Source organism: Molossus molossus, unplaced genomic scaffold, assembly GCF_014108415.1.
Source record: "Molossus molossus isolate mMolMol1 unplaced genomic scaffold, mMolMol1.p scaffold_m16_p_27, whole genome shotgun sequence".
Classification (NCBI taxonomy): domain Eukaryota; kingdom Metazoa; phylum Chordata; class Mammalia; order Chiroptera; family Molossidae; genus Molossus; species Molossus molossus.
The window spans coordinates 693,547-717,450 of NW_023425363.1; the positions used below are offsets into that span (position 1 = coordinate 693,547).

At 43.2% G+C, this 23,904-nt stretch overlaps 1 protein-coding gene and 2 pseudogenes across 1 annotated transcript; all 3 read right to left on the bottom strand.

Annotated features, from left to right (window-relative positions):
• Positions 1-851: 851 nt before the first annotated feature.
• Positions 852-14,712, bottom strand: CENPV (centromere protein V). Its single transcript, XM_036278367.1, has 5 exons — positions 14,341-14,712; positions 11,521-11,619; positions 9,722-9,791; positions 2,269-2,383; positions 852-1,251 (listed from the first exon to the last, which is right to left on the bottom strand). Exons 1-5 carry the CDS (start codon positions 14,709-14,711, stop codon positions 1,127-1,129), a joined length of 780 nt encoding a protein of 259 aa, XP_036134260.1. The 5' UTR covers position 14,712; the 3' UTR covers positions 852-1,126.
• Positions 14,713-15,364: 652 nt separating this feature from the next.
• LOC118641220 lies at positions 15,365-17,513 on the bottom strand (annotated as a pseudogene).
• A 787-nt stretch (positions 17,514-18,300) lies between these two features.
• Positions 18,301-20,524, bottom strand: LOC118641221 (annotated as a pseudogene).
• Positions 20,525-23,904: the final 3,380 nt, after the last annotated feature.

Here is a 23,904-nt window from a genome sequence, read left to right on the forward strand (position 1 = left end):
TTTTTCTTTATCTAGTTTACCTCAAACGCATTTCAATTGATTTTCCTAAAGCAAAGAGCAGTATTTATAACTAAGCATTTGCCAATGTGTATATTTCAGTATTTGGTAATGAAAGCAATGCTTTAGGAAAGTTCATCTGATTGTAATATGCAGAAAGCAATGTGAAGCAAGTGGGGCAGGGGGACTACTCAAAACACTGCATAATGGGCCAGGCTTTCTTTATGCTGTTCAGAGCTGTTCAGGGATTCCCAAAACCTGTAAAATAAAGGCCAGATTCCTGAGCCTAATATCCAAGGCAGTCCACAGTCTGGCTTCAACTTATTTTTCTGGTCTCTTGTATCACTTCTTCCCATCACAAGTATCTAATTCAGCCTGGTATTAACATGTGGCCATACCTGTTCACAGCTACTTCTCCTTTCCAACTTTCTAAATCTTGCTTCCTTTAAAAATATAGACTCTAAGTTGTTTAAGTTTTGCAAGACAGCGAGTTCTGGAAATTGCCTACGTAACGTGAATGTAACAAACACTGAATTGTACACTTAAAAATGGTTAACATGGTAAATTTTGTTATGTATAGTTCACAACTTTTAAAAAAATTAGACACTGATTTACCTTAAGACTGAAACTGTACCCTCCCCACCCCCCAAGTCCTCTATGACCAGCCTTCTCACTCCTCTGAATCCCTAGAGCTCACGTCATCTTTACAGCTCCCGTGGCTACCGTTCACCTGCCTTAGCTCCCCGTCCCAGTTTGGTTGAAGCATCTTAACAGTGCTCAATAAATGTCTGCTATTAATTGACTGGCCTCAGAAGCAAAATCAAAGTGCAAAGAAAATGACAAATCATAGTAACTGCTTTAATATTAAAATATTTATTTTTCTAAAAGATCACACAAAATTAGGAAGAGAAAGAGGATGCTAACTAGCCTACATCCAAGTGTGAGCTGACAAAGGACAAAGAGCTGTCTAAGGAAACTGGTAGATGGAGCAAAGTGCAGAGACCGAGAGGGCCACTGGCCAAGGGCACCAGCAGCCTGGGTCAGCCACCTTCACGGCACCACCGAGGTGCAGAGGAGACAGCAAGGCTACTGGTCCCAATCACTCCTCAGGACGCGAGAAAGCAAGAGCTCACTCTTTAGACATGTTCTTGATGGTCTTGTGCTCCTTCATGGCCTTCTCCCAATCGCTGCCATTGAATTCCTCAATGACCACACTCCGCACAGTGCCCTCATCCAGACAGTGTGGGGCGATTCCTAGAGGGAAGTGACACAGAGAAAGGGAGGTCCCCAGTATGAGTGAGACCAGGTGCTATACTGGCTCTTGGACAAACCCACACCTGCAAGCATCATGATACGACATATGAGGCTTTCCAAGTGAGACACCATAGCTCACAATGTCAGCCTCTGGGCTTACTTTCCGCATCTCTCAGATGGGGATCAGCCTTCCTGAGCCAGGATGACCAGGACCAAGAGGGGAGTACAAAACAGCAGAAAGACTCAGGCTAAAGCACTCGACTGATAGTGTGAAGAATTCGCAGGCTTTTTCCAGGGCTTAGATAGGTAACTTTCTAAGCATTAAATACCACCCATCTCTATAGCAGTTCACACTTTCTTGTGCTCGAGGTTGGCAAAAGGGAGTCTCCATGTGGCACAGAAGTACAAACATGAGCTGCTATGACAAATGGGGCAGGAAGGGCAAGGGTGATGCCAGGCCGTCCCCCGACATTAAGGCCCAGGATGGTCACAGCCACAGCCATGCCACCCAGCTCTGCAGGGAACAAGATTCCTCAGGAACATCCTCAAGGCTACTTTCCACTCAGTTCACACACAACTGTCTAAAAGTTGTTTTTCCTCCAGATTCAAGTAGGACCTGAAGAGACACTTAGGGTGTTCTGTTTCTGTTTTGAACCAAAAAAATTTAATGGCATTATCAATGCTCTTCATGCCTGCCTCCTTTATCCCTTTATCCACCATTATCCACCATTGTTAAAATTCCCTCCCCCTGCCCACAGGCCCATCTCCTCTCCCCTCTTCTCTACCCTCACTGTCAGACCCAGTGACGCAGCTCTGACAGCATCAGTAACTGGTATCTGAATGACCAAAGCCAGTGTCACATCCCATCATTTGTTCAGCGGAAACATACATGAGGAAGAGTCTTGCCAAGCTGAAGGCAAGCCAAGCCTGCCAGTGCCCACCTTTCTAACCAGTATGTATACCCAGAGCAGGTGAACCTGTGTCCTTCCTGAGCTTGTGGCCACTTCCTTTACTCACCGAAGCCTCCAGGGTTTGAGCGAGGGGTGTAAAAGCTCTGCACGCCACATCTCTTACAGAAGGTATGCTGCGCTTGGTGAGTGTTGAACGTGTATGTGGTTATGCTCTCTGCTCCCTAAGGGAACACAGACAATAGGTATTCTTGTTTACAAAGAGATTTTTTTTTCTCATTTAAAAAAATATATCTTTAAAATGCATAATGGGTTGAGAAGCCCTTCTGCAGGGCTCTCAGGGACATATCCAATCTCCCAGAGACTAGAGGCTTCCCTAGGACAGGGAACATCTACACAGCCAGGAGACTCGTCAGTGTAGATGGGTCCCGGCCCTAGAGAAGTCATAGCTCATGCCTTCTTAGTTCAACTGCACACAGAGCAATTCAGCCTCATGCTTTCCCTGATTCACAGCAAGAAGCATGCCCGTCAACGTCAGGGAGGGAAAGTGCCTGCTTCCCAGGGCCGGAATGGGAAGCTCGCACCAGGGACTGGCTCTCCATGTCCCCAAGCAGCACTGCTAAAGGTCTTAAGAAAACAGCTGACTGTATTTGAATTTATCAACAAAAGACAAACCAAGACAAGAATGTTTGCCGGACATCATAGACAAAGGGCTAATTTCCTAAAAGGATAACAACAAATGTGAAATGGGCAAAAGACATGAACAAACAGTGAAAAGACAAGACAGGCTTGGAGGGGTAGCTCAGCTGGTTAGGGTGTCAGCCAGAAATGCAATCCCTGGTCAGGACATCTACAAGAATCAACCAATGAATGCAAGAATACGTGGAACAACAAATCAATGTTTCTCCCCACCTTCCCCTCCTCTCCATCTAAAAAGCAATAAATAGCCCTGGCTGGTTTGACTCAGCGGATAGAGCCTCGACCCGTGGACCAATGAGTTGCAGGTTCGATTCTGGTCAAGGGCACATACCTCAGTTGCGGTTTTTCTTGGGGTCGGGCGGGAGGCAACCAGTAGATGTGTTCCCCCTCATGTCAATGTTTCTCTCTCTCTCCCTCTCTTTCTCTCTCCCTCCCTCCCATTCTACCTAAAGATAGATCAAAAAATATCTTCAGGTAAGAATTTAAAAAATGAAATAAAAAGCAATAAATAAAAATTAAGAAAAAAGCAAACAGCTCTTTAACTTGTGAATAATGTTTATACTCATGAACTGCAACAAGACATTGTCAGGTGGGCAAAGATCAAAAAGGTGTTTAAGCCCTGGCTGTTTTTCTCAGTGGTTAGAACATTGGCTGCAGACCAATTGGTCACAGGTTCAATTCCAGTCAAGGGCACATACCTTGGTTGTGGTTCATCCAGAAGGCAACTGGTCAACTCACGTTAATGTTTCTCTCTCTCTCCCTCCCTCCCACTCTATCTGAAGATAAATAGAAAAATATCCTCGGGTGAGGATTTTTTTAAAAGCTGTTTAACACAGCACTGAGGAGCATTCAGAGAAACATGTACTCTCACAGACCAGTTGTGGGAATATGAATTGATGACATCAAAATCTTAAATAAGCATATCCTTTAACACAGCAACTCCACTTCTAGAAATGTATCCTACAATAAAAATTCCATATGTATCCAATGCCATATGTACATAGATATTATAGCACTGTTTGTAAAGGCTAAAAATCGGAAAAATTGAAAATGTCCATCAACAGGAAGACTAGTTAAAACATTTATGGACACTCATAAAATAGAATACTCTGCAACTTTTAAAAAGAATGAGGCAGTACTACTTACAAATACTAATGGAACAATCTCTAAGGTTACAAAGTTAAGTGAAAAAGCCAAGCGTCAAACAATTTGTGTAGTATAGTATCTATTTTTTTTTTCTTAATCCTCACCCGAGGACATTTTTGCATTTATCTTCAGAAAGAACAGGAGGGAGAGAGGGAGAAAGAGAGAGAGAGAGAGACTGATGTGAGAGAGACACATCAAGTGGTTGTCACCCACATGACCCAACAAGGGCTGGGGACAAACTGCAACCAAGGTACGTGCCCTCAGCGGGAACCAAACCTGGGACTCTCTGGTCCACAGGCCAACGCTGTAACTGCTGAGCCAAACCGGCCAGGGCCATTTCTATTTTTTATAAAAGGACATACAGCCCTGGCTGGTTTGACTCAGTGGTTAGAGCGTCAGCCTAAGGACTAAAGGGTCACAGGTTATATTCCGGTCAAGGGCACATATCTCAGGTGCAGTTTGATCCCTGGCCCTGGTTGGGGTCATGCAGGAGGCAGCCAATCAGTGTGTCTCTCTCGCATCGATATTTCTCTCTTTCTCCCTCCCTACCACTCTATCTGAAAATCAATGGAAAAGTGTCCTCAAGTGAGGATTAAAAAAAAAAAAGACAGCCCTGGCCGGTTTGCTCAGTGGTTAGAGCGTCGGCCTGCGGTCCGGAGAGACCCGGATTCGGTTCCCGCTAAGGGCACGTACCTCGGTTGCAGTTTGTCCCCAGCCCTGATCGGTCATGTGGGTGGCAGCCACTCGATGTATTCCTTTCACATCGATGTTTCTCTCTCTCTCTGTTCCTCTCTCTCCCTCCCACTCTATCTGAACAAAAAATGGAAAAATGTCCTCGGGTGAGGATAAAAAAAAAAAAACAAAACCATACATACATACTTGTGCTTTTGTACATGTGTGTGTCTGAAGGGTTGTTTTTATTCACCACTGCTAAGCCTTTTCATACTTCTTCCCCAGCCACCAAAACACCCTCAGGGCTCTGTGCCTCCTATAAAAATAGTTCCCTGCGGGGCCTCTTCTCACCCCACAGCCACTTCACCACAGAGACAAACAAAGAACGGCCAAGTGGTCCCAAACCAGCCAGACCGGTCTGATTAGGTCTGATTACACACGAAGCAGAGTGGGGAACTGCCTCACCCCTGCTTTACCTCGGTCATTACTAGAGGCCACCCAGTGACATTTGATCCTCATCCCTTCATTATTCCCTGATCCACCAGCCTGATCACAGCCCCCCTCCCATCAAAACCCATGCCATCCTGTCACTTCCATCTTCAGGTCCAATCACAAATCACCACGGATCACCATGCTGACAAATCCAACGGCCACTTCTCTTGACCATTAGATCCTTAACTTCTTATCTGACCTCTCAGTACCACTCCTTCCATCCAAAACACTGGTCTGAGGACACCACACTCTCCTGTGTATTCCCTCCTCCCACTGACCATCCTTCTCAGGGTTCTCTATAAAAGCTGGTGAGCCCCAGGGCTCTGTCCTCAGCCCTCTCCTTTCTTTGGCTACGCCCTCTCCCCAGCTGACCTCCCCAAGTCTCACAGCACTAAAGACCATCCATAAGCCAACAACTGTCAAATTGGTAGCTCCAGATCTGACCTCCTCCTCAACTTCAGGGTTTATATCCAGCTGCCCACTTCCTATACCTATATGAATGTCCAAAAGACATCTTCAACTGAACTTTTTCAAAAAAGAGCTCTTGATTCTAGCACTTTCTCCTGCTTCCCCCCAGGATCGGGCATCTCTCTTCACCTAGTTGGTTAGGCCCCACCACTATGGATGTGAACTGACTCCTCTCTTTTCCTCATAATCACACCCAATCCTTCACAGAGTTCTCTTCACTCTTTCTCTAAAACAATGGTTCTCAGAGTGTGCTCCTCAGACCAGCAGCATCACTGGAACATGTAAGAAATGTAAGTTCTCACCCTGGCTGGTTTGGCTCAGCAGTTAGAGCTTGGCCTGTGGAGCAGAGTCCCAGGTTCGGTTCCCACTAAGGGCACGTACCTCGGTTGCAGTTTGTCCCCAGCACCGGTTGGGGTTGTGTGGGTGGCAACCACTCGATGTGTCTCTCTCAGATTGATGCTTCTCTCTCTCTTCCTCTCTCCCTTCCACTCTATCTGAAGATAAATGCAAAAAATGTCCTCGGGTGAGGATAAAAAAAAGAAATGTAAATTCTCATTCCCTCCATCCCAATACCCACAGATAGAGTGGGGCTCAGCCACCTGTTTTAATATGTCCTCCAGGTGACTGTGCACTCTGAGGATTGAGGTTTGAGGTTTGAAAACCATTGCTCTAAAACACCTGTCCAGTTACCTATTCAAAGCATATCTCCAGCCTTGGCCAATGTGGCTCAGTGGTGAGAGTGTCGTCCTGTGCACCAAAGGATTGCGGGTTCGATTCCCAAACAGGGCACATACCCAGGTTGCAGGTTCAATCCCCAGTTGGGGCATGTACAGGAAGAGGTAATCGATGATGTCTCTCTCTTCCCACCTTCCTCTCTCTAGAATCAATGAAAATATAAAAAACAAAACATATCTCCAAGTTACCTATTTTCTCTCCATCTCCATGACTACCATCCTAATCCAAGCTCCCATCCTCTCTCACCTGACCCACCTTGACAACCTCCTAGCTATCCCCATCTCTGCACTCACATCCTTACAATCCACTCTCCACACAGCAGCCAAAGTGAGCTTTTAAAACGCTGAGGCAGGGTTTGTCACTACCCTGCTTAAGACCCTCCCTGAGCTTCACACCAGGCAAAGAATAAAACCTACTTCCTTGTCTGCTCCTGACTCTCTCTCCAAACCCACCCTAGTCTACTCTTTCACCTCCACTGCATGGACCCCCACCAGCCACCATGGCCACTGTTCAGCTCCTCAGACATGCCACGTCTATGCCCCTTAGGTGCTCTGCACTGTATGTCCCCTTTACCTGGGGTAGTCCTCCACCCACACCGGCCCCCCATCTTCATCATTCAGATCTGAACACCAGAGGGACCTTTCCTAACCAACCTAAGCCAGCCACCCAGCGATCTTCTGCCATGCTGCTTCCACTCTAACTCTCTACACAGCACTAATGGATTTTGTCTTACTTATTTTTCCTGTCTCCCCTCTATGGAATGTGAACTCCAAGAAGGGCCATGTCTGTCCTGTGAATTGCTGGGCTTCAGTGGAATAGTGCCTGGCACACAGTAGGTGTCCCATAAATACTTGTTGAATGAATGAATACGTTTTGTAGTTAATTTTTTTTTAAATCACAGTATGTATATATAATGAATCTTTACACTGGAGATCTGAAACTTATGTAAATGTTACATGTCAATTATATCTCAATTTAAAATGAATAAATAAGCCTTGGCCGGGTAGCTCAGTTGGTTTGAGCATTGTTCTGCTGTGCCAAGGTTTTGGGTTCAATTCCTGTTCAGGGCACATACAAGAAAGCAACCAATGAGTGCATGGATAAGTGGAACAACAAATCCACATTTCTCTCTCTCTCTCTAAAATTCAATAAATATGTTTTAAAAAATAAAAAGAATAAATAAATAAATAAATAAATAAATAAATACAAACAAACAAGCAGAAAGTTACTCCTCCAACAGGCTGGAGCCAAAGAAGAGAGTGGTGCATTGATAAGCAGGCCCAAGAAAAAAAATTCTAGGAAAAAATATCAATTCCAAGACCCAAGAGCCTAAGGCTGCACCTGGTGGTATCTCCAGAAACCATCTGTCATAGGTGCTCAGGAGCAAAGGTGAACTGGGGCCACCTCCCCTAGCAGGCATCTGAGGAGAGCACACAGGCAGTCTTCCAGGCTCTCACTACCTAGGGAAGTAGTAACTCATGTATTCATTCACTTAGTCTTTCCTGCAGGACACTCACTGCGTGCCTACTCAATGTCAAGCCTATGAGGCAAGGAGCAGGTCGGACAAAACAAAAGATGGTATTTGGAGACCCTCATGATCTAGTAAAGGAGACAAACACGGAAACAGATCATCACACCAGGGCACAGAGAGGTCAGTCAGATCACAATAGGGGAACCAAGGATGGAGTGAAAGCCCACCTCACATTAGCAATAGTGTGCCAAAAGCCCTTCAAAAAAAGTTTCTATTGTTTCTTTTCCGAAAGCGGCGAGGTGACCTCTGAAAATGGTTCGCTGTTCACTTGACCCAGAAAACCCCACAAAATCATGCAAGTCAAGAGGTTCAAATCTTCGTGTTCACTTTAAGAACACTCGGGAAACTGCCCAGGCCATCGAAGGTATGCATATTTGAAAAGCCACCAAGTATCTGAAGGATGTCACTTTACAGATGTGTGCCTTTTCGTTGTTACAATGGTGGAGTTGGTAGGTGTGCCCAGGTGAAACAGTGGGGCTTGACACAGGGTCGGTGGCCCAAAAAGAGTGCTGAATTTTTACTGCACATGCTTAAAAATGCAGAGAGCAAAGCTGAACTTAAGGGTTTAGATGTAGATTCTCTGGTCATGGAGCACATCCAGGTAAACAAAGCTCCCAAGATGTGCTGTAGAACTTATAGAGCTCATGGGCGGGTTAACCCATATATGAGCTCTCCCTGCCATGTTGAGATAATCCTCACTGAGAAAGAGCAGACTGTTCCTAAACCAGAAGAGGAGGTTGCACAGAAGAAAAAGATATCCCAGAAGAAACTGAAGAAACAAAAACTTATGGCCCGGGCGTAAATTCAGTATAAAATAAACACAAATAAAAGTAAAAAAAAAAAAAAAAGTTTCTATTGTTTAACCACAGGTTTTATTTCTAAGAGACTGATCCTAAAGATGTAATTTCTAAATCATCAAAGATTAATACTCAGGGAGGTTCACCACAGTATTGTTTATAATTGGGAAAAAATTGCACTCAACCTCAAGGTTCAAATATAGAAAATTGCTGCCCTGGCCAGTGTGGCTCAGTTGGTTGTCATGCTGGACACTGAAAGGTTGAGGGTTTGATTCCCAGCAGGGCAAATACCTAGATTGTGGGTTCACTGCTTGGCTGGGACAAGTATGGGAGGCAATGGATTCATGTTTCTCTCTTACATCTCTCTCTCTCTCTCTCTCCCCCTAAAAAAATCAATAAACATATCATCAGATGAAGATTAAAGGGGAAGAGAAAAAAATTGCTTATGATAGATTCATATAATAAAATATACTGCAAATACAGGAACAACAGGATAAGTGAAGTAGGAAATGGTGTGGGTGAGGAAGAGAGTTTCACTGTATATGTGTACTTCTGTACCTTTCAAATTTTGCACTAATAACAAAATATCCCCCAGTAATAATGTTTAAAATTTTTATATCATATATTTTTCATTGGGAAATGCTAAAGTTAGTTATAAAACAGAAAGAAAGGTAAAATCCTACTTTGACAAAACACATAATATATATTTAGATGTATTTATCTGTGCAGAAAATAATGCACAAGGCTATATACACCAAAATATTAACAGCGGTTACCTTTGGCTGATAGGGTTTGGGTATCTTATTTGTTGAAAAATGTTTCCTCAGCAATATCAAATAAGTATCCAATATATAAAGGAAAAAACAGCATAAGCTTTTAAAACCAAGGATGAAACCTGGGTGGCAGGGAAAGTACAGTCCCAGAGAAGCCTGTTGGGCGTCCCCTTGCACTGTCCAGGGCATGCTGTCAGGCAGCGACTCACAAATGGGTTCTGCATCTTCAACCCTGCTCTTAGCACTAACCTTCAGGAGCTTGAAGCGAGAAGCAGGAACAATGAAGTGTCTATTCTGCTTCTTCTTGCAAACACTGCAGCTACAGAAAGACAAAGCAAGTTCCAGATTGTGAACAGCCATCTGCACCCTCCGAGTGCCCAAGGCACCCAACCTGATATGATTTGAGAGTTGGCTGACCCCAGAAGTGAAGCCCCTTTCAGCACTACCCAGGGAAGGGGGAAGCTCAGGCAGATGGACTAGCCACCTGGGGTCTCTCTCTGCCCACAGATCCCACAGCAGTGGAGACCATGTATCCCTTTGAAAACCGGAACTAAGAGAACATTTCTGCTACCCTTTCCCCCAGTTCATTGCATTCAAGGGAACCATTGCATTCTAGAGACACTTATATCAGGCATAGTTACAAACTTACATCTCTGGGATATCCACACCAAAATATGGACCAGAAAGGTTATGTTTCCCTCTTTCCTCATCTGCACATCACAAGCCTAGCTCCAAGTAAAATAGGTCCTCAGAACTACCATCTTTGGAGGTAAATCTAAGCCCCCTCTTTTTAGTCCACTTTTTTAAAAAATCTAATTTAGTATAGAATCCTCTCTCTGGATCCTCTAATCCTCTAGTATAGAATCCATGGTACTTCTCCAATCTGGACTCTACTGTTAGTAGCCTGATCAATTCCCTGTATGAGTAATCCCAAGATATTTTTTTCATATATAATTCAGGTACCACCTAAGGGCAAAAGGTCCAGCAGTCAGAGCCTATAGTCCTTGCTCTGTCACAAAGCCAGAGAAGGTGCTAAAAATACAGGCCCTCCACAGATCCTGGCAGTACCATCTGCCTCATCTGAAAGAAAGAGCTAGAGGGCCTGAAGCATAGTGAGCTTCCAGGTGCGGATGCCCTCCACTCATTTACCCTCCACCTCTCCCCAACTCTGAAGGCTCTGCCCAAGACATTCCCTTCAGTTCCCATTCTGACCTGCATTCAGCAAACCAATCCCACACCCACCAGTCTGAGTGGTGACCCTGCCAGACACAAGCCAGAGGACCCTGCTCTGTGTTGCCTGGGGTTGTGCTGTAGGAGTGATATCTGTCTCTCTGTCTCTCTCTCACTCACACTAACATACAGAGCAGACTCGATTGTTTTTAGCCTCCCTTTTTAAAAAAGCTTAATTTTTTACATTTTATTTATTGATTTTTGAGAGACAGGGAGGGAGGAAAGGAAGAAGGGGGGAGAGTGTTGTTATTCCACTTGTTTATGCATTCATTGGCTGATTCTTGTACATGCCCTGACTGGGAATCAAACCCAAACCCTTGGTGTATCGGGACAATGCTCTAACCAACTGAACTACCTCGCCAGGGCTTACAAAATTTTCATTACTAAAAACTTCTAGCTCTGGCTGGTGTGGCTCAGTTGGTTGGAGCACTGTCCTGTACACCAAAAGGTCATGGGTTCAATTCCTGGTCAGGGCACATACCTGGGTTGCAGGTTTGATCCCTGGTCGGGGTGTGTACAGAAGGCAGCCAATAGATGTTTCTCTCTCTCTCTCTCCCCCTTCCTCTCTCTCTAAAACTCAATAAAAATATCTTCAGATGAGGAATAAAAAAAAGCTTTAAATAAATAACAAAAAGACTTCTAGTATATACAACAGGAGAAAGAACAGAACAATGAACCCTTATATACCCATTACCTGACTCCAACAATTATCAGCTATATGTTGTTTCATCTATACCTTCACTCCCCAGTTGATGTTGAAGCCCTGTGTTTTAACTTGTAAGTCCTTTTAAACCAACTTGGGAAGAGAAAACACTCACTTGCAGTCAAAGATGTGTAAGTCTGCCGAGGCCCAAACTTCAAAGCGCACTGCTCCACAGTGGCAGCCTCCTGTGTGTTTCACCAGGCCCTGGTATTCACTACATAAAGCAGAAAATCAGAATGATAAGGATTTCTGAATACTTAAGCGGGATGCTATTGCATGGCTCATGCTCTCTCTCTCTCTTCCCTTGTTGAAAGAAAGAAGCAAGATGAACAAAACTCTTCTCTCCACAACAACCAGTTGCCTCTGCTTTTGAGGAGATACTGAGCGCCTTCTTTGCCCATGAGCTCTCAATTTCCCATTTCTTGCATGTTAAATTGCTAAAGAAAGCATTCCAAAAAATTGGGACAAGGTGGGGTAAAATTAAGGGTGGAAATTCTAATCTCACCACTCATTTTTATTTATATGTCAAATATTTCCTAAAAATTTTTATGAACCAAGTGCACTGCACTGGAAAGAGAGCAGTAAATAAGACACAGCAGACATGGTTCCGGGCCTTACTGACCTTAAGTACCCACCAAACAAATTACCCAGATAATATTGAAATGATTGTGATAAAGGCAGTATAGGCTACTATGGAAAAGACAAGGGGACTCAACTGAGTATGAGGGTTCAGAAAAAAAGCCTTCTGAAAAACAATAGCTCTTATAATTTTGCTATATTCCCCTCCAGTATTTTCATATGCATAGCTTTTTACAGAGCTATATGTACATATTACATACAATATTAAACCTTTCAGAACTCATTATATACAAGCTAGGCCCTTAACTGAACACGATTAAGATTTGATAAATATCATTAAATGATAGATACTCTTATCCATAATAAATGAGAAAATATGTCACTGTACCTTCTCAAGCAATAATTATAGGAAAATTAGCTTGCAGTTTTAATCTGCATTTATTTGGTAATTAGGACTGAATGGGAGAATGGGTCAAAAAGGTGAAGGAGAATAAGAGATACAAATTACCAGTTATAAAATAAGTCACAGGAATTTATTATGGTACAGTGCAGGGAATAGTCAATAACAACACAGTAACTGTATGGTGACAGAGTTACTAGACTTGTGGTGATCACATCATAAGGTATATAAATATCGAATCACTATGTTGTACACTTGAAACTAATAATACTGTATGTCAATTATAACTTTATTTTAATCCTCACTCAAGGATATTTTTCTACTTATCTTCAGATAGAGTGGGAAGGAGGGAGAGAGAGGGTGAGAGAGAGAAACATCGACGTGAGAGGAACACAACCACTGGCTGCCTCCTGTACAACCCCACCCAGGGCCAACCCCAACTGAGGTACATGCCCTTGACTGAAATCGAACCTACAACTCATTGGTCCACAAGCCGACACTCTCACCACTGAGCCAAACCAGCCAGGGCTCAACTATAATTTTTTTAAAACGTTAAAGAATGAATGCTGTATCATGTTTCGTTATAAGTTGAATCAGTTAATTTGATGTATTTAAATTTTTTCTGCATATACAATTAATGCCCACTGTAAAATATTCAAACATTACAGCATTTTATAACAATAAAATGAACATCTCCTATAATCCTAATACCCACAGGAATCCAGGTAACTATTTTCTGTATATTCCTTTAGACTTTTTTTATACATGTTAACAAACACAGTGCATTCCTTTTGCATGTAAGTTAATATGATGAGTTTTGGTATCTTATAAGTAAAAAATATTCAGGGTATAATCCAAAATGACAAAAAGTGAAGCACACTGAAAACCAAATAGTCTCTGAGAAGATTCGTTGTCGCTAAACAAATTTCTTCTGGAACAAAGACAAGAAACATTTTTATTTGGGGAGTAATCAGGTTGTTAGGCAATTGTCTTTCTCTAGGATTTTGACTGTTCTTTTTAATTCATAAGATAATCAATACTGAGAGATATTACTAGGGTGCTAAAATATTTCTCTGTAGTAGTACAACAGTTCTACAGAGTAAGGAGCTAGACGCTATTACATTTGGAGAAAACAAGTGGGACCTTGCCAGAGATAACATTAACAGTCCATTCCCAACCTCACGGACGCTCTAAATCCTCCTCTGGCCATCTACGGAGCTGGGGTGTTTTTCTTGCAGCCTCGAAGCTGTGGGGCGCGCAGTGGCGAGCGCGCCGCCCAGGAGCATCAGGGGAGAACACAAAGACTCCCGGGCTTAGGCGCCGGTGCCTGGCTCCCGAGTGCCCGAACCATTGGGGCGCGCTCTTCTCTGGGATGCAGAACCCCCTCCCCCATCCCGCTCCCTTCCTCACAACGAGCGCCTGGAACAAAAACGGTATTTCGCATTCCACTTAGTTCAAAACTTTATTAGCGTTTCTTATCCTCCCATCCTCTCTCCAAAAACACCTACGGAACTATATAAAGCGACTCGGGTCTGAGTAAAGTCGTGGGATTTATCTTTTTGTCACTGGAAAAGGACCCGGCACCCTCCCCGCCGAGACAAGAGCCTGTGTCCCCGACGCGGTAGCTGGTCCGGGAAAGACCCTTCGTGGCCCCTGACGCCGTGCGTCCCTCCACGCGATCCGAGGCGGCGCCCGCAACCTTCCCGGGGTGAACCCCCCACACGCCCCCGCCTCCAGTCCAGGCCGCACATCCCTTAAGGCAAGAGGCGAGGCCGTGAGAATTAGGAACGAGCCTGGTGCCCCCGGGGAAGGCGCGGTGGTCACATTACCGGTAAGACACAGAACCGAAAATCTGCCCCAACTCGCAGGCAGGCGGGCACGGCTGGCGGGCGAGCCCGATTCCCTGCCCAGCGGTCGGCGTGGCCCGCCCCGCTCGCCTGGCCCGGCAGCACTCACAAGGTGTCCAGCAGGAGCTTAGCGGCACCCTCGAAGGTGAGCTTCTGCCGCTTCTGGAACGACTCCCAGCGCTCCCGCTGGTCGCCCAGGTCCAACGTGGCCACCGCGGACGTCTGAGTCACCGGAACGGGGGACGGCGACAGCAGCGCCAGCTCCGGCTGCAGCGGCTCCCCGGGAATCGCCTCCTGGGCCCGCGGCGACGACTGCCTCGGCCGCTGCTTCCCCGACCGGCTCCTGTCCCCGGGTTGGCCCGTGGGGCGCCGTGCGCGGGTGTCGCCGGGAACCGAGGCAGCGGCGCCAGGAGTCCTTGAGACCCCAGGCCGCTTCTGCCCGCGTGGCCCGGAGGACGCGTTGCTCCTTGTCTGCCGCATGGCTCCCGCAGACTGGCGCGCAGGCCTCGCCGCCCGCGCGTCCCCGCAGCCCCGCGCGCGCGCGTCCCTAAAGCGAAACAACCTGCACGCCCAGGGGGCGCTGCACCCGCCCGCCCCGGCCTGGGCCCCGGCCCCGGCCCCGGCCCCGGCCTCGGCCTGCCGCACCTGGCCGCCGGGGGCTGCGTACTAAAGGAGTGTCGGCTCGCCCGGCCGCCTGCCGCCAGGCCTGCACCTGCCAGCTGCAACCTGCAGACCTGACGGGACTGCGTTTCGGGCCTGGGCTCCCAACACCCAAAGCCGGTTTGCACCGGCAGAAGGGCCTCCGTCCCGTCTGAACCCAGAGGACTTACCTTCTTTACCTATGTGGTCTCGGGTCAGCCCTGAATTCACAGCCACATCCCAGCCTGAGTTAACTTCATCTCCAAAAAGACCTTTCGGGAGCCAGTGTGCGCCTGAAATGAGACAGTGTATATAAATGGCCTTGCACCCGCTACCTGCTGGACAAAGGGTGGCCGAAACCACACTTCCTAAACTTCGTCTTTCCAACTTTATAAAACTCTGTGTGTGTTATGATTTATTCAAAAAAACTCAGTTATATCGATAGTCAACAGGTTTTTTTAAGTAATCAATGAAGCCCTCATAAAATAACATCATTATGGTTTTGCTGAACACCACACCAAAGTCAAAAAAAAAAAAATCACAGGAACCACTGATGAAACCCATGTATTTTCCAAACCTATTAGTTCTATCTTATTGATATCGTCAAAGAAATAACATTTTCTCCAACTCATTCCCCTATCTTTTTGTTTTCTAATTCTTTAATTTCAACGTTCTTCCTGATTTCTGTTTTTATCTTATTAGTTTAATAGTTTACCAAATTAAATACGTAGTTCTTTTTTTTTTTTATCCTCACCCGAGGACATTTTTCCATTTTTGTTGTTGTTGTTCAGATAGAGTGGGAGGGAGAGAGAGGAAGAGAGAGAGAGAAATATTGCGTGAAAGGGACACATGGAGTGGCTGCCACCTGCATGACCATCCAGGGCGGGGGACAAACTGCAACCGAGATACATGCCCTTAGAGGGAACCAAACCCAGGTCTCTCTGAACTGCAGACCGATGCTCTAACCGCTGAGCCAAACTGGCCAGGGCTATAGTTCATTTATTTTTAGTGGGGTTTTTTTTGTAATAAATGTATTAATGACTCTAAGTATTCCTCTAAGTATAGCTTTAGCTGTATCTACTATGGTTATATATGGTGTTCTCTAAAAAATTTCTGAATAGTCTGTACTTCCAGTTTTTGCTAAAGTGATTGTACCATTTTATACTCCACCAGCCATGTATGAGAGCCGTAGTTGCTTCATACCCTTACAACACTTCATATTGTCAGTCTTTTTTAATTTAGCCTTTATGGTGGGTAAGCACTGGTATCTCCGTGTGATATTATTTTGCATGTCCTGGTGTGTGGTGATGTTGTGCACCTTTTCTTGTGCGGATTGACCATTTGAATATCTTCTTCTGTGAAGTGCCTGTTCACAGACACTCCTCTGAGAGTTAGTCCATTTTATAAATTGAGTTGTTTGATGTATAGAGTTCTTTATGTCTGGATAGGAGTTATTTGCCAGATATGTGAATTTATACTATCTTCTCCCAGTTGTGGTTTCCCTTTCACCTTAATATATTTAGACAAGTGGACATTTTTTATTCTGATGATGTTCAACTTATGAATATTTTTATTTTATGGTGTTTTTTGTCATTAAAAAAAAAAAGTCTTTGCCTACCCCAAATGGCATGAAGATTTTTCTCCTATCTTTTCTTCTAGAAGCTTTATAGTTTTAGCTTTCATACTTAAGTCTATGGTCCATTTCAAAATAATTTTTGCACCCTGGCTGGTTTGGCTCAGCAGTTGGACCATTGGCCTGCGGACCAGAGAGTCTCAGGTTTGGTTCCCACTAGGGGCACGTATCCCCACCCCCCAAAAAAGAAAGACAAAATAATTTTTGCATATGGTGTAGGGTAGAGACCAGTTTTTTTTTTTGTTTTTCTTTAAATATAAATATCCAATTATCTAAATCTCAACCCTCTATTTTTTGGGGGGATACCAAATTGCTTTATTTGAAGGAATGGTACAAATGAAAAGATATAAGTGGATGATTTGGTACAAGTTACAGAAAAGGTAAAGGTAACTCCAACATGCACGTACTGCTTTGGTGACCAGGGAAGTCACCCCTGTGGCTATGGGAAGCCAGCCTAAGGCTTAGCTCTCATCACTGTCTCCCAGGGTGTGCTTGTCAAAGAGATACTCTGCCATGCCAGTTTCATGAGCCCCCAATCTGCACAAGTTGGTTATGTGGTCACCCAGTTCTTTGATGGATTTTACCTGCTCATTCAAGTAGTGAGTCTCAATGAAGTCACACAAGTGAGAGTCATTTTTGTCAGTGACCAGTTTGTGCAAATCCAGTAGTGACTGGTTCACACTTTTTTCCTTGTAATGCATACTCCATCACATTCAGCCCATTCTCCCAGTCATCAGGTCTGGTTTCTTGATATCCTGGAGGAAGATTTGGCCACCTTATTGGTTCTGCAGCTTCATCAGTTTCTCAGCATGTTCCCCCTCTTCATGAGATAGGTGAAGAAAATATTTGGTAAAGTTCTTCAAAGCTACATCATCGCAGTCAAAGTAGTAAGACATGGACAGGTAAAGGTAGGAAGCGTAGAGCTCCAGGTTGATCTGGAGGTTGATGGCGGCCTCTGAGTCCTGGTGATAGTTCTGGCGCACCTGCCAGGTGGACATGGTGGACGTCATGGTCGGCAGCTAAAGAGAAGCAGCAGCACAGTGCTGGAGCACAGGCCTTAGGGATGTCCAAGGCACTGTGAGGAGGTGATGAAAGTCTGGTTCCTGGTGGCTGGCTGAGATGGGTCAAGCACCCAGTTCTGTCCAAGCACTGTTGAAGCAGGAAACCACAGTGACTCTCCGTGAAGACTGGGTCAATCCTCCATTCTTTTCCATTGAGCTACTTAACTATCCTTACACCAAGTCCATCTGTCTTAATTACTTGCTTAATTAGTTAGTCATGAAATCAGAGTAAATCCTCCAGATTTGTTCTTCAAGATTATCTTGGTCCTTCTAAGTCCTGTGCATTTTCATATAAAGTGTAGAATCAGCTATTAATTTCTACAAAGCAGTCTGCTTGATACTCTATACTACAACCATACTCCCATGAAAATCCCTCCGTTCCTCCAAGTTAGTATTCCTAACTTCATTTCTTTAATTTTTGCTTTAGCCATACCAAAAGCTGGTTTTTATTTTCTTTTAAGGAAATATTTCAAATTAAAGAAGAGCAAAGAGAAAAACAAATAAAAAATTTTAAAAAACAAAAAAAATAAAAACCATTCCAAAAAAAGAGAGTTCCAAGAAATGTAATAGGATTTGTGGCAATGATTATTTCTGAGATCTATGAGATTTGAAACATGACTATAAAAGGCTAAAATTCAAAGGATTCATCCCTACTTTTCCTTTTTAAATAAATCCAAGCAATTTGTGGCATCAATCAAATTCTGAACATCAATCAAATTCTGAACATTACATAGTCTTAGTCATCCTCTAAATTGCTGCCTTTCCTCAAGGGGACAGTGTACTGCACAGAGGATAGCAATGCATCTTCAGTGGTTTTTTGTTGTTGTTGTTATTGTTGTTGTTATCCTCACCCGAGGACATTTTTGCATTTATCTTCAGATAGGGAGAGAAGGAGGAAGAGATAGAGAAACATCAACATGAGAGAGACACATTGAGTGGTTGCCACCCACATGACCCCATCCAGGGCCAGGGACAAACTGTAATGGAGGTACATGCCCTTAGCGGGAACTGAACCCAGAACTCTCCGGTCTGTGGGCTCTAACCACTGAACAAAACCAGCCAGGGCTTCAGTTGTTTTTTTTAGGATTTTCCTCCAGGTCTGTCTTTTTTTCTTCTTCTTCTTTTTTTTTTTAAATATGTTTTTATTGATTTTTTTTTTAGAGAGAGAGAGAATGGGAGAGAGAGATAGAAACATCCATGTGAGATATATAGATCGGCTGCCTCCTGCACACCCCTACCAGCGATTAAGCCCGAAATCCAGGCACGTGCCCTGACTGGGAATCGAACCCGGGCCTCTCAGTCCATGGGACGATGCTTAATCCACTGAACCACACTGGCTGGGCTCCAGGTCTGTCTTGATTGCTCCAGACTCAGATAATTTCCATTCCAACTCATCTATTGTCAGGTTCATGCCACCAAATACTAAAGGTCCAATAAATTGAGTCTTGATAGCACCTTCCAGGTAAACAAATATTGTGGGCAAATTTCTATCAGGATAATTGGGTATGCAGGTTGTTGAAATGGCTTTGATAAATTTGATATCAGGAAACTTCCTGGCAAGTCCACTGAAGTGTTGATTTATCAGGGCACAGAGGGAATGGAATCAACCCCTTGTTTGTAAAGGCGCAAGATCACCCACAGGCCCTCTCCAGCTTTGACAACTTCCAGAACATAATCCCTTCCTGAGATCTCCAAAACTTCTCCAAATTTCTTCTTCACTTTAGTTGCTTTCCACTCAGCCAGTCTCTGTTGCCTGTACATTTCAATAGTTCATGGGTCTTCCTCATTAAATTTGTCTTCATTATCCTCCAGTTCTTCCAAAGTAATATCTTTATATATTTTCACAACTGACTGATGAAGGACTCAATGCTCCTCCTCTTCCACCTCTTTTTCCAGTTGGTTCAAACTTTCCTTCGAGGGCAAGATGCCCTTTTTGCGTAAGATGTCATTACACTGACTGTCTGTGTTGGGGGTCTTGCATCTTCTCTCAAATAGCTCAAGCCAGGCTGGTCACTGTGCCCACCTGCCACCCCACCTCAGCTCTCTTCCACGCATGCACCCATGCCTTTAATTTTCATTCTTTCACTACTACTCCTCTGAGAGTTAGACCAACTAATATTTTTCATATTATTATAGTTACTTGTTGATTGAATCAAGTCAGCTTACTTCCTAGAGTCAGACTGTGCCAGACACATAACTTTTTAATTGCTTTCTTGGGTCTTAGGTGTGCAATAACTTTCTTCAACTGCTTTCTTCACCTCAAGCTAATTTAATATCTTTAAAATAAAATCCTAATTTATGTTTTTCATTTTTAAATTGGTCTAAACTTTACATACCCTTAAGTGTTTTTACATATATACACAACTTCACAACCACCACCCAGAACAAAATATGGACCATTTCTATCTTATAAAGATCTTTTGTCCCAGCTCCTAGTCAATCCTCTCTAAGGTTAGCCACTTCTACCTCATCACCATGATTTTGAACTTCATATAAATGCATTTATACACTTTATACTCTGTGTATGGCTTCTTTTTACTCAGTGTTAGGTCTGTGAGTTTCATCCATGTTGTTCATGTAGCTATGATTCATTTTCATAACTGTGTAGTATTTCAATGTGTGAATATACCACATTTATTCTTTTTATTGTTGAAGGACATTCAGAGTGTTTCCAGTTTGGGGCTATTATAATAAGGCCACTAAGACTTTTTTTTAAGCAATGACTTTATTTTATCCAAAATCTTGTGTGACAGGATATAAGGAAGGACTTGGCTGGACAGTTCTTGCTTGGGGTCTCTCACGCAATTTCACTGAGATGTCACTGAGACCACAGTCATATGAAGGTTTGACCCAGCTGGACATCTAAGATGGCTTCCTTCACATGGCTAACTGTTGATGCTGGCTGATAGCTGGGAGACCATTGGGCTGTCAACAGGGTCACTTACCCAGAGCCTCTCCATATGGCTTGAACTTCCTGGGGTGGCCTCAGAGAATTCAGATATTTTAAATAATTGGCAGCTCAGAGCTCCAAAAGTGAGAGACCAACTACACAAGGTGGAAATTTTACCAGTGTGTGTTTTGTTGTTGTTTTTCTTACAAAAAGAAAGCCTGCTGAGATTTGGGGTTGGAGTTGCATTGAATCTGTAGATCAACACAGACTTCTTAACAGTATTGAGTCTTCCAATATATAAATATATCTCTCCATTTATGAAATCTTATTTAATTTTTCTCAGCAATGTTTTGTCATAAATTTAATATATCTTTTATTAAACTTATTCCTAAATATTTAATATATTGCTGCTACTACAAATAGTATTTTAGCCCAGCCAGTGTGGCTCAGTGGTTGAGTGTCAACCCATGCACCAAGAGGTTGTCGGTTCAATTCCTGGTCAGGGCACATGCCCAAGTTGTGGGCCAAATCCCCCGTGGGGGGGTATGCAGGAGGCAGCCAGTCAATGTTCTCTCTCATTGATGTTTCTACTCCCTCTCCCTTCCTCTCTCTCTAAAATCAATAAAGAGCCCACCGGTGTGGCTCAGTGGTTGAGTGTCAACCCATGTACCAGGAGGTCGCCAGTTCGATTTCCAGTCAGGGCACATGCCCAGGTTGTGGGCTCTATCCCAACTGGGGGCAATGCAGGAGGTGGCCAATCGATGTTCTCTCTCATCGATGTTTCTATCTCTCTCTTCCTCTCTCTCTCTCAAATCAATAAAGAAAAGAATTTAAAATTAAATAAATAAAATAAAATCAATAAAGAAAAAATATTTTTTAAAAATAGTATTTTAAATTTTTATTTTTTAATTGTTTGTTGCTAATACATAGAAAACAACTGATTTTTTTATTTACCTTGTACCCACTGACCTTGCTAAATTCACTTTTTATGTCCTAATAATTTTGATTTCCTCTTAGATCTGCATGTTAGACTGTTTTTAATTCCCAAGCAAATTTTTAAAAATCTTTTGATGATTGATTTCTAATTTTATTGAGTTGTAGTTAAAGTTTCTGAATTATAAAATCTATTTTGGGGGGGAATTTATTATTGTATTGTTTTCTTTATGGCCAGGGTACAATTAATTTCTATAGATATAAAAGGTATATTTTCTCTGTAGATTAGAAAGTTCTCTTTGTGTTAAATCAAGCTTATATAAACTGCATCATTTAGTTCCTCTATGATTTGTTTTGTTTGTGCCCAATTAGTTAAATTCTGAAAATGAACATTATTTATGTATTTGTCTATGTTTGGTGCATAAACATCTATGACTCTTAGGTTGTCTTTATAAATTATGTATAATTATGAATTTTAATTACAAGTATGGAAAATATATATTTTACATTACACATAAGCATTACTAATATTGTGTGTTTTTATTAAAGAAGAGCCTTTTAGCACTATTAAATGTCTCTGGCCTTGATTTGAACTTTATCTGATGACAATACCCCATTCCTGCTTTCTTTTTGTTTGTATTTATATGATTTATAGCTACCTATCTCCTTGTTCTCATCTCTTCTTTAACTTTCAAATGCAAATAATTAATAGGTAGGTTTTTAATACCTCAATATGTCTTTTTTATTTTAAATAGAGAACTTAGCTCCTTTGTAATTATTGAATTTGAATCTTTCTATTTTAATCTATCCATTAATTTATGTTTATTTTATATCTTACCTGTTGTTGATTCTTTTTCTTTTTATTGGCGTGGAAAACTTTCTCTTCATTGCATTCTTTTTTTTTTTTATCCTCACCTGAGGACATTTTTTTCATTTTTAGTTCAGATAGAGTGGGAGGGGTAAAGAGGAAGAGAGAGACACACAGAAACATCGAGGTAAAAGGGACACGTCAAGTGGTTGCCACCAGCACAACCCAACCAGGACCGGGACAAACCGCAACCGAGGCACATACCCCAAGCGGAAACTGAACCCGGGTCTCTCCGGACCACAGGCCGACACTCTAACCGCTGCGCTAAAAGAGCCAGGGCTTTTTTTTTTTTTGTATTTTTAATTTTATTCTTGTTACAGATGTTTCTCCTTTTTTTCCCCATTGACACCCTCCACCTCATCCCCGCTTTGTTGTCTGTGTCCATTGGTCATGCTTACATGCATGTAAGTTCTGTGGTTTATCTCTTCCCTCCTCCCACCACCCCCTCTTCTGAGGGTTGTCAGTCTGTACCCTACTTTCACATCCCTGGGTCTACTCTATTCCTCAGACTGTTATATTCATTATATTCCACAAATAAGTGAGATCATGTGGTATTTGTCTTTTTCTGCTTGGCTTGTTTTGCTTAGGATAATATTATACAGGTCCCTCCATGTCGTCTCAAAGGATAAGAGATCTTTCTTTCTTCCTTACTTTTTTTTTTATCCTCACCCGAGGACATTTTTCCATTTTTTGTTCAGATAAAGTGGGAGGGAGAGAGAGAAAGAGAGAGAGAGAGAGAGAAATGTCGACATGAAAGGGACACATAGAGTGACTGCCATCCGCACGACCCAACCAGAGCCAGGGACGAACTGCAACCAAGGTACACGACCTTAGCGGGAACCGAACCCGGGTCTCTCTGGACCGCAGGTCGACGCTTTAACTGCTGAGCCAAACCGGCCAGGGCTGAGATCTTTCTTTCTTACAGCTGCATAGCATTCCATTGTGTATATGTACCACAGCGTTTTTATCCATTCGACTACTGATGGACACTTGGGCTGTTTCCAGATCTTAGCTATTGTAAATAGTGCTGCATGAACACGGGGGTACATATATTCTTTCTGATTGGTGTTTCAGACTTCTTAGGGTATATTCCTAGAACTTGGATCACTGGATCAAATGGCAGTTCAAGTTTTATTTTTTGAGGTAACACCATATTGTTTTCCAGAGGGGCTGCACCAGTCTGCAATCCCACCAGCAGTGTACTAGAGTCCCCATTTCTGGGTTCTTTGTTCTGTTCCACTGGTCTAGATGTCTGCTCTTGTGCCAGTACCAGGCTTTTTTGATTGCAGTAGCTTTGTAGTATAACCTGATATCTGGTATTGTGATCCCACCTACTTTGTCCTTCTTTTTCAAGATTGCTGTGGCTATTCAGGGTCTTTTTTTGGTTCCATATGAACTTTTGAAGTATTTGTTCTAGTTCTGTGAAATATGTCGTTGGTATTTTGATGGGGATTGCATTGAGTCTATATATTGCTTTGAGTAATATGGACATTTTAATGATGTTACTTCTTCCAATCCATGAACAAGGTATGTGTTTTCACTCTTTATATCTTCCTCTATTTCTTTTTTCAGTGTCCTATAGTTTTCTGCAATTAGGTCCTTTACTTCTTTGGTTAAGTTTATTCCTAGGTATCTAAATTTTTTTTGCC

What these genes read in the sequence shown, in the direction of transcription:
- CENPV (XM_036278367.1), bottom strand. Translation starts at nt 14,711, where the DNA reads ATGCGGCAGACAAGGAGCAACGCGTCCTCCGGGCCACGCGGGCAGAAG. An exon ending in TTACACATCTTTGACTGCAA is followed by an intron (nt 9,792 to 11,520) that starts GTGAGTGTTTTC and finishes GTCTTTCTGTAG; the next exon opens with CTGCAGTGTTTGCAAGAAGA. An exon ending in CTCAAACCCTGGAGGCTTCG is followed by an intron (nt 1,252 to 2,268) that starts GTGAGTAAAGGA and finishes ACTTCCCTCTAG; the next exon opens with GAATCGCCCCACACTGTCTG.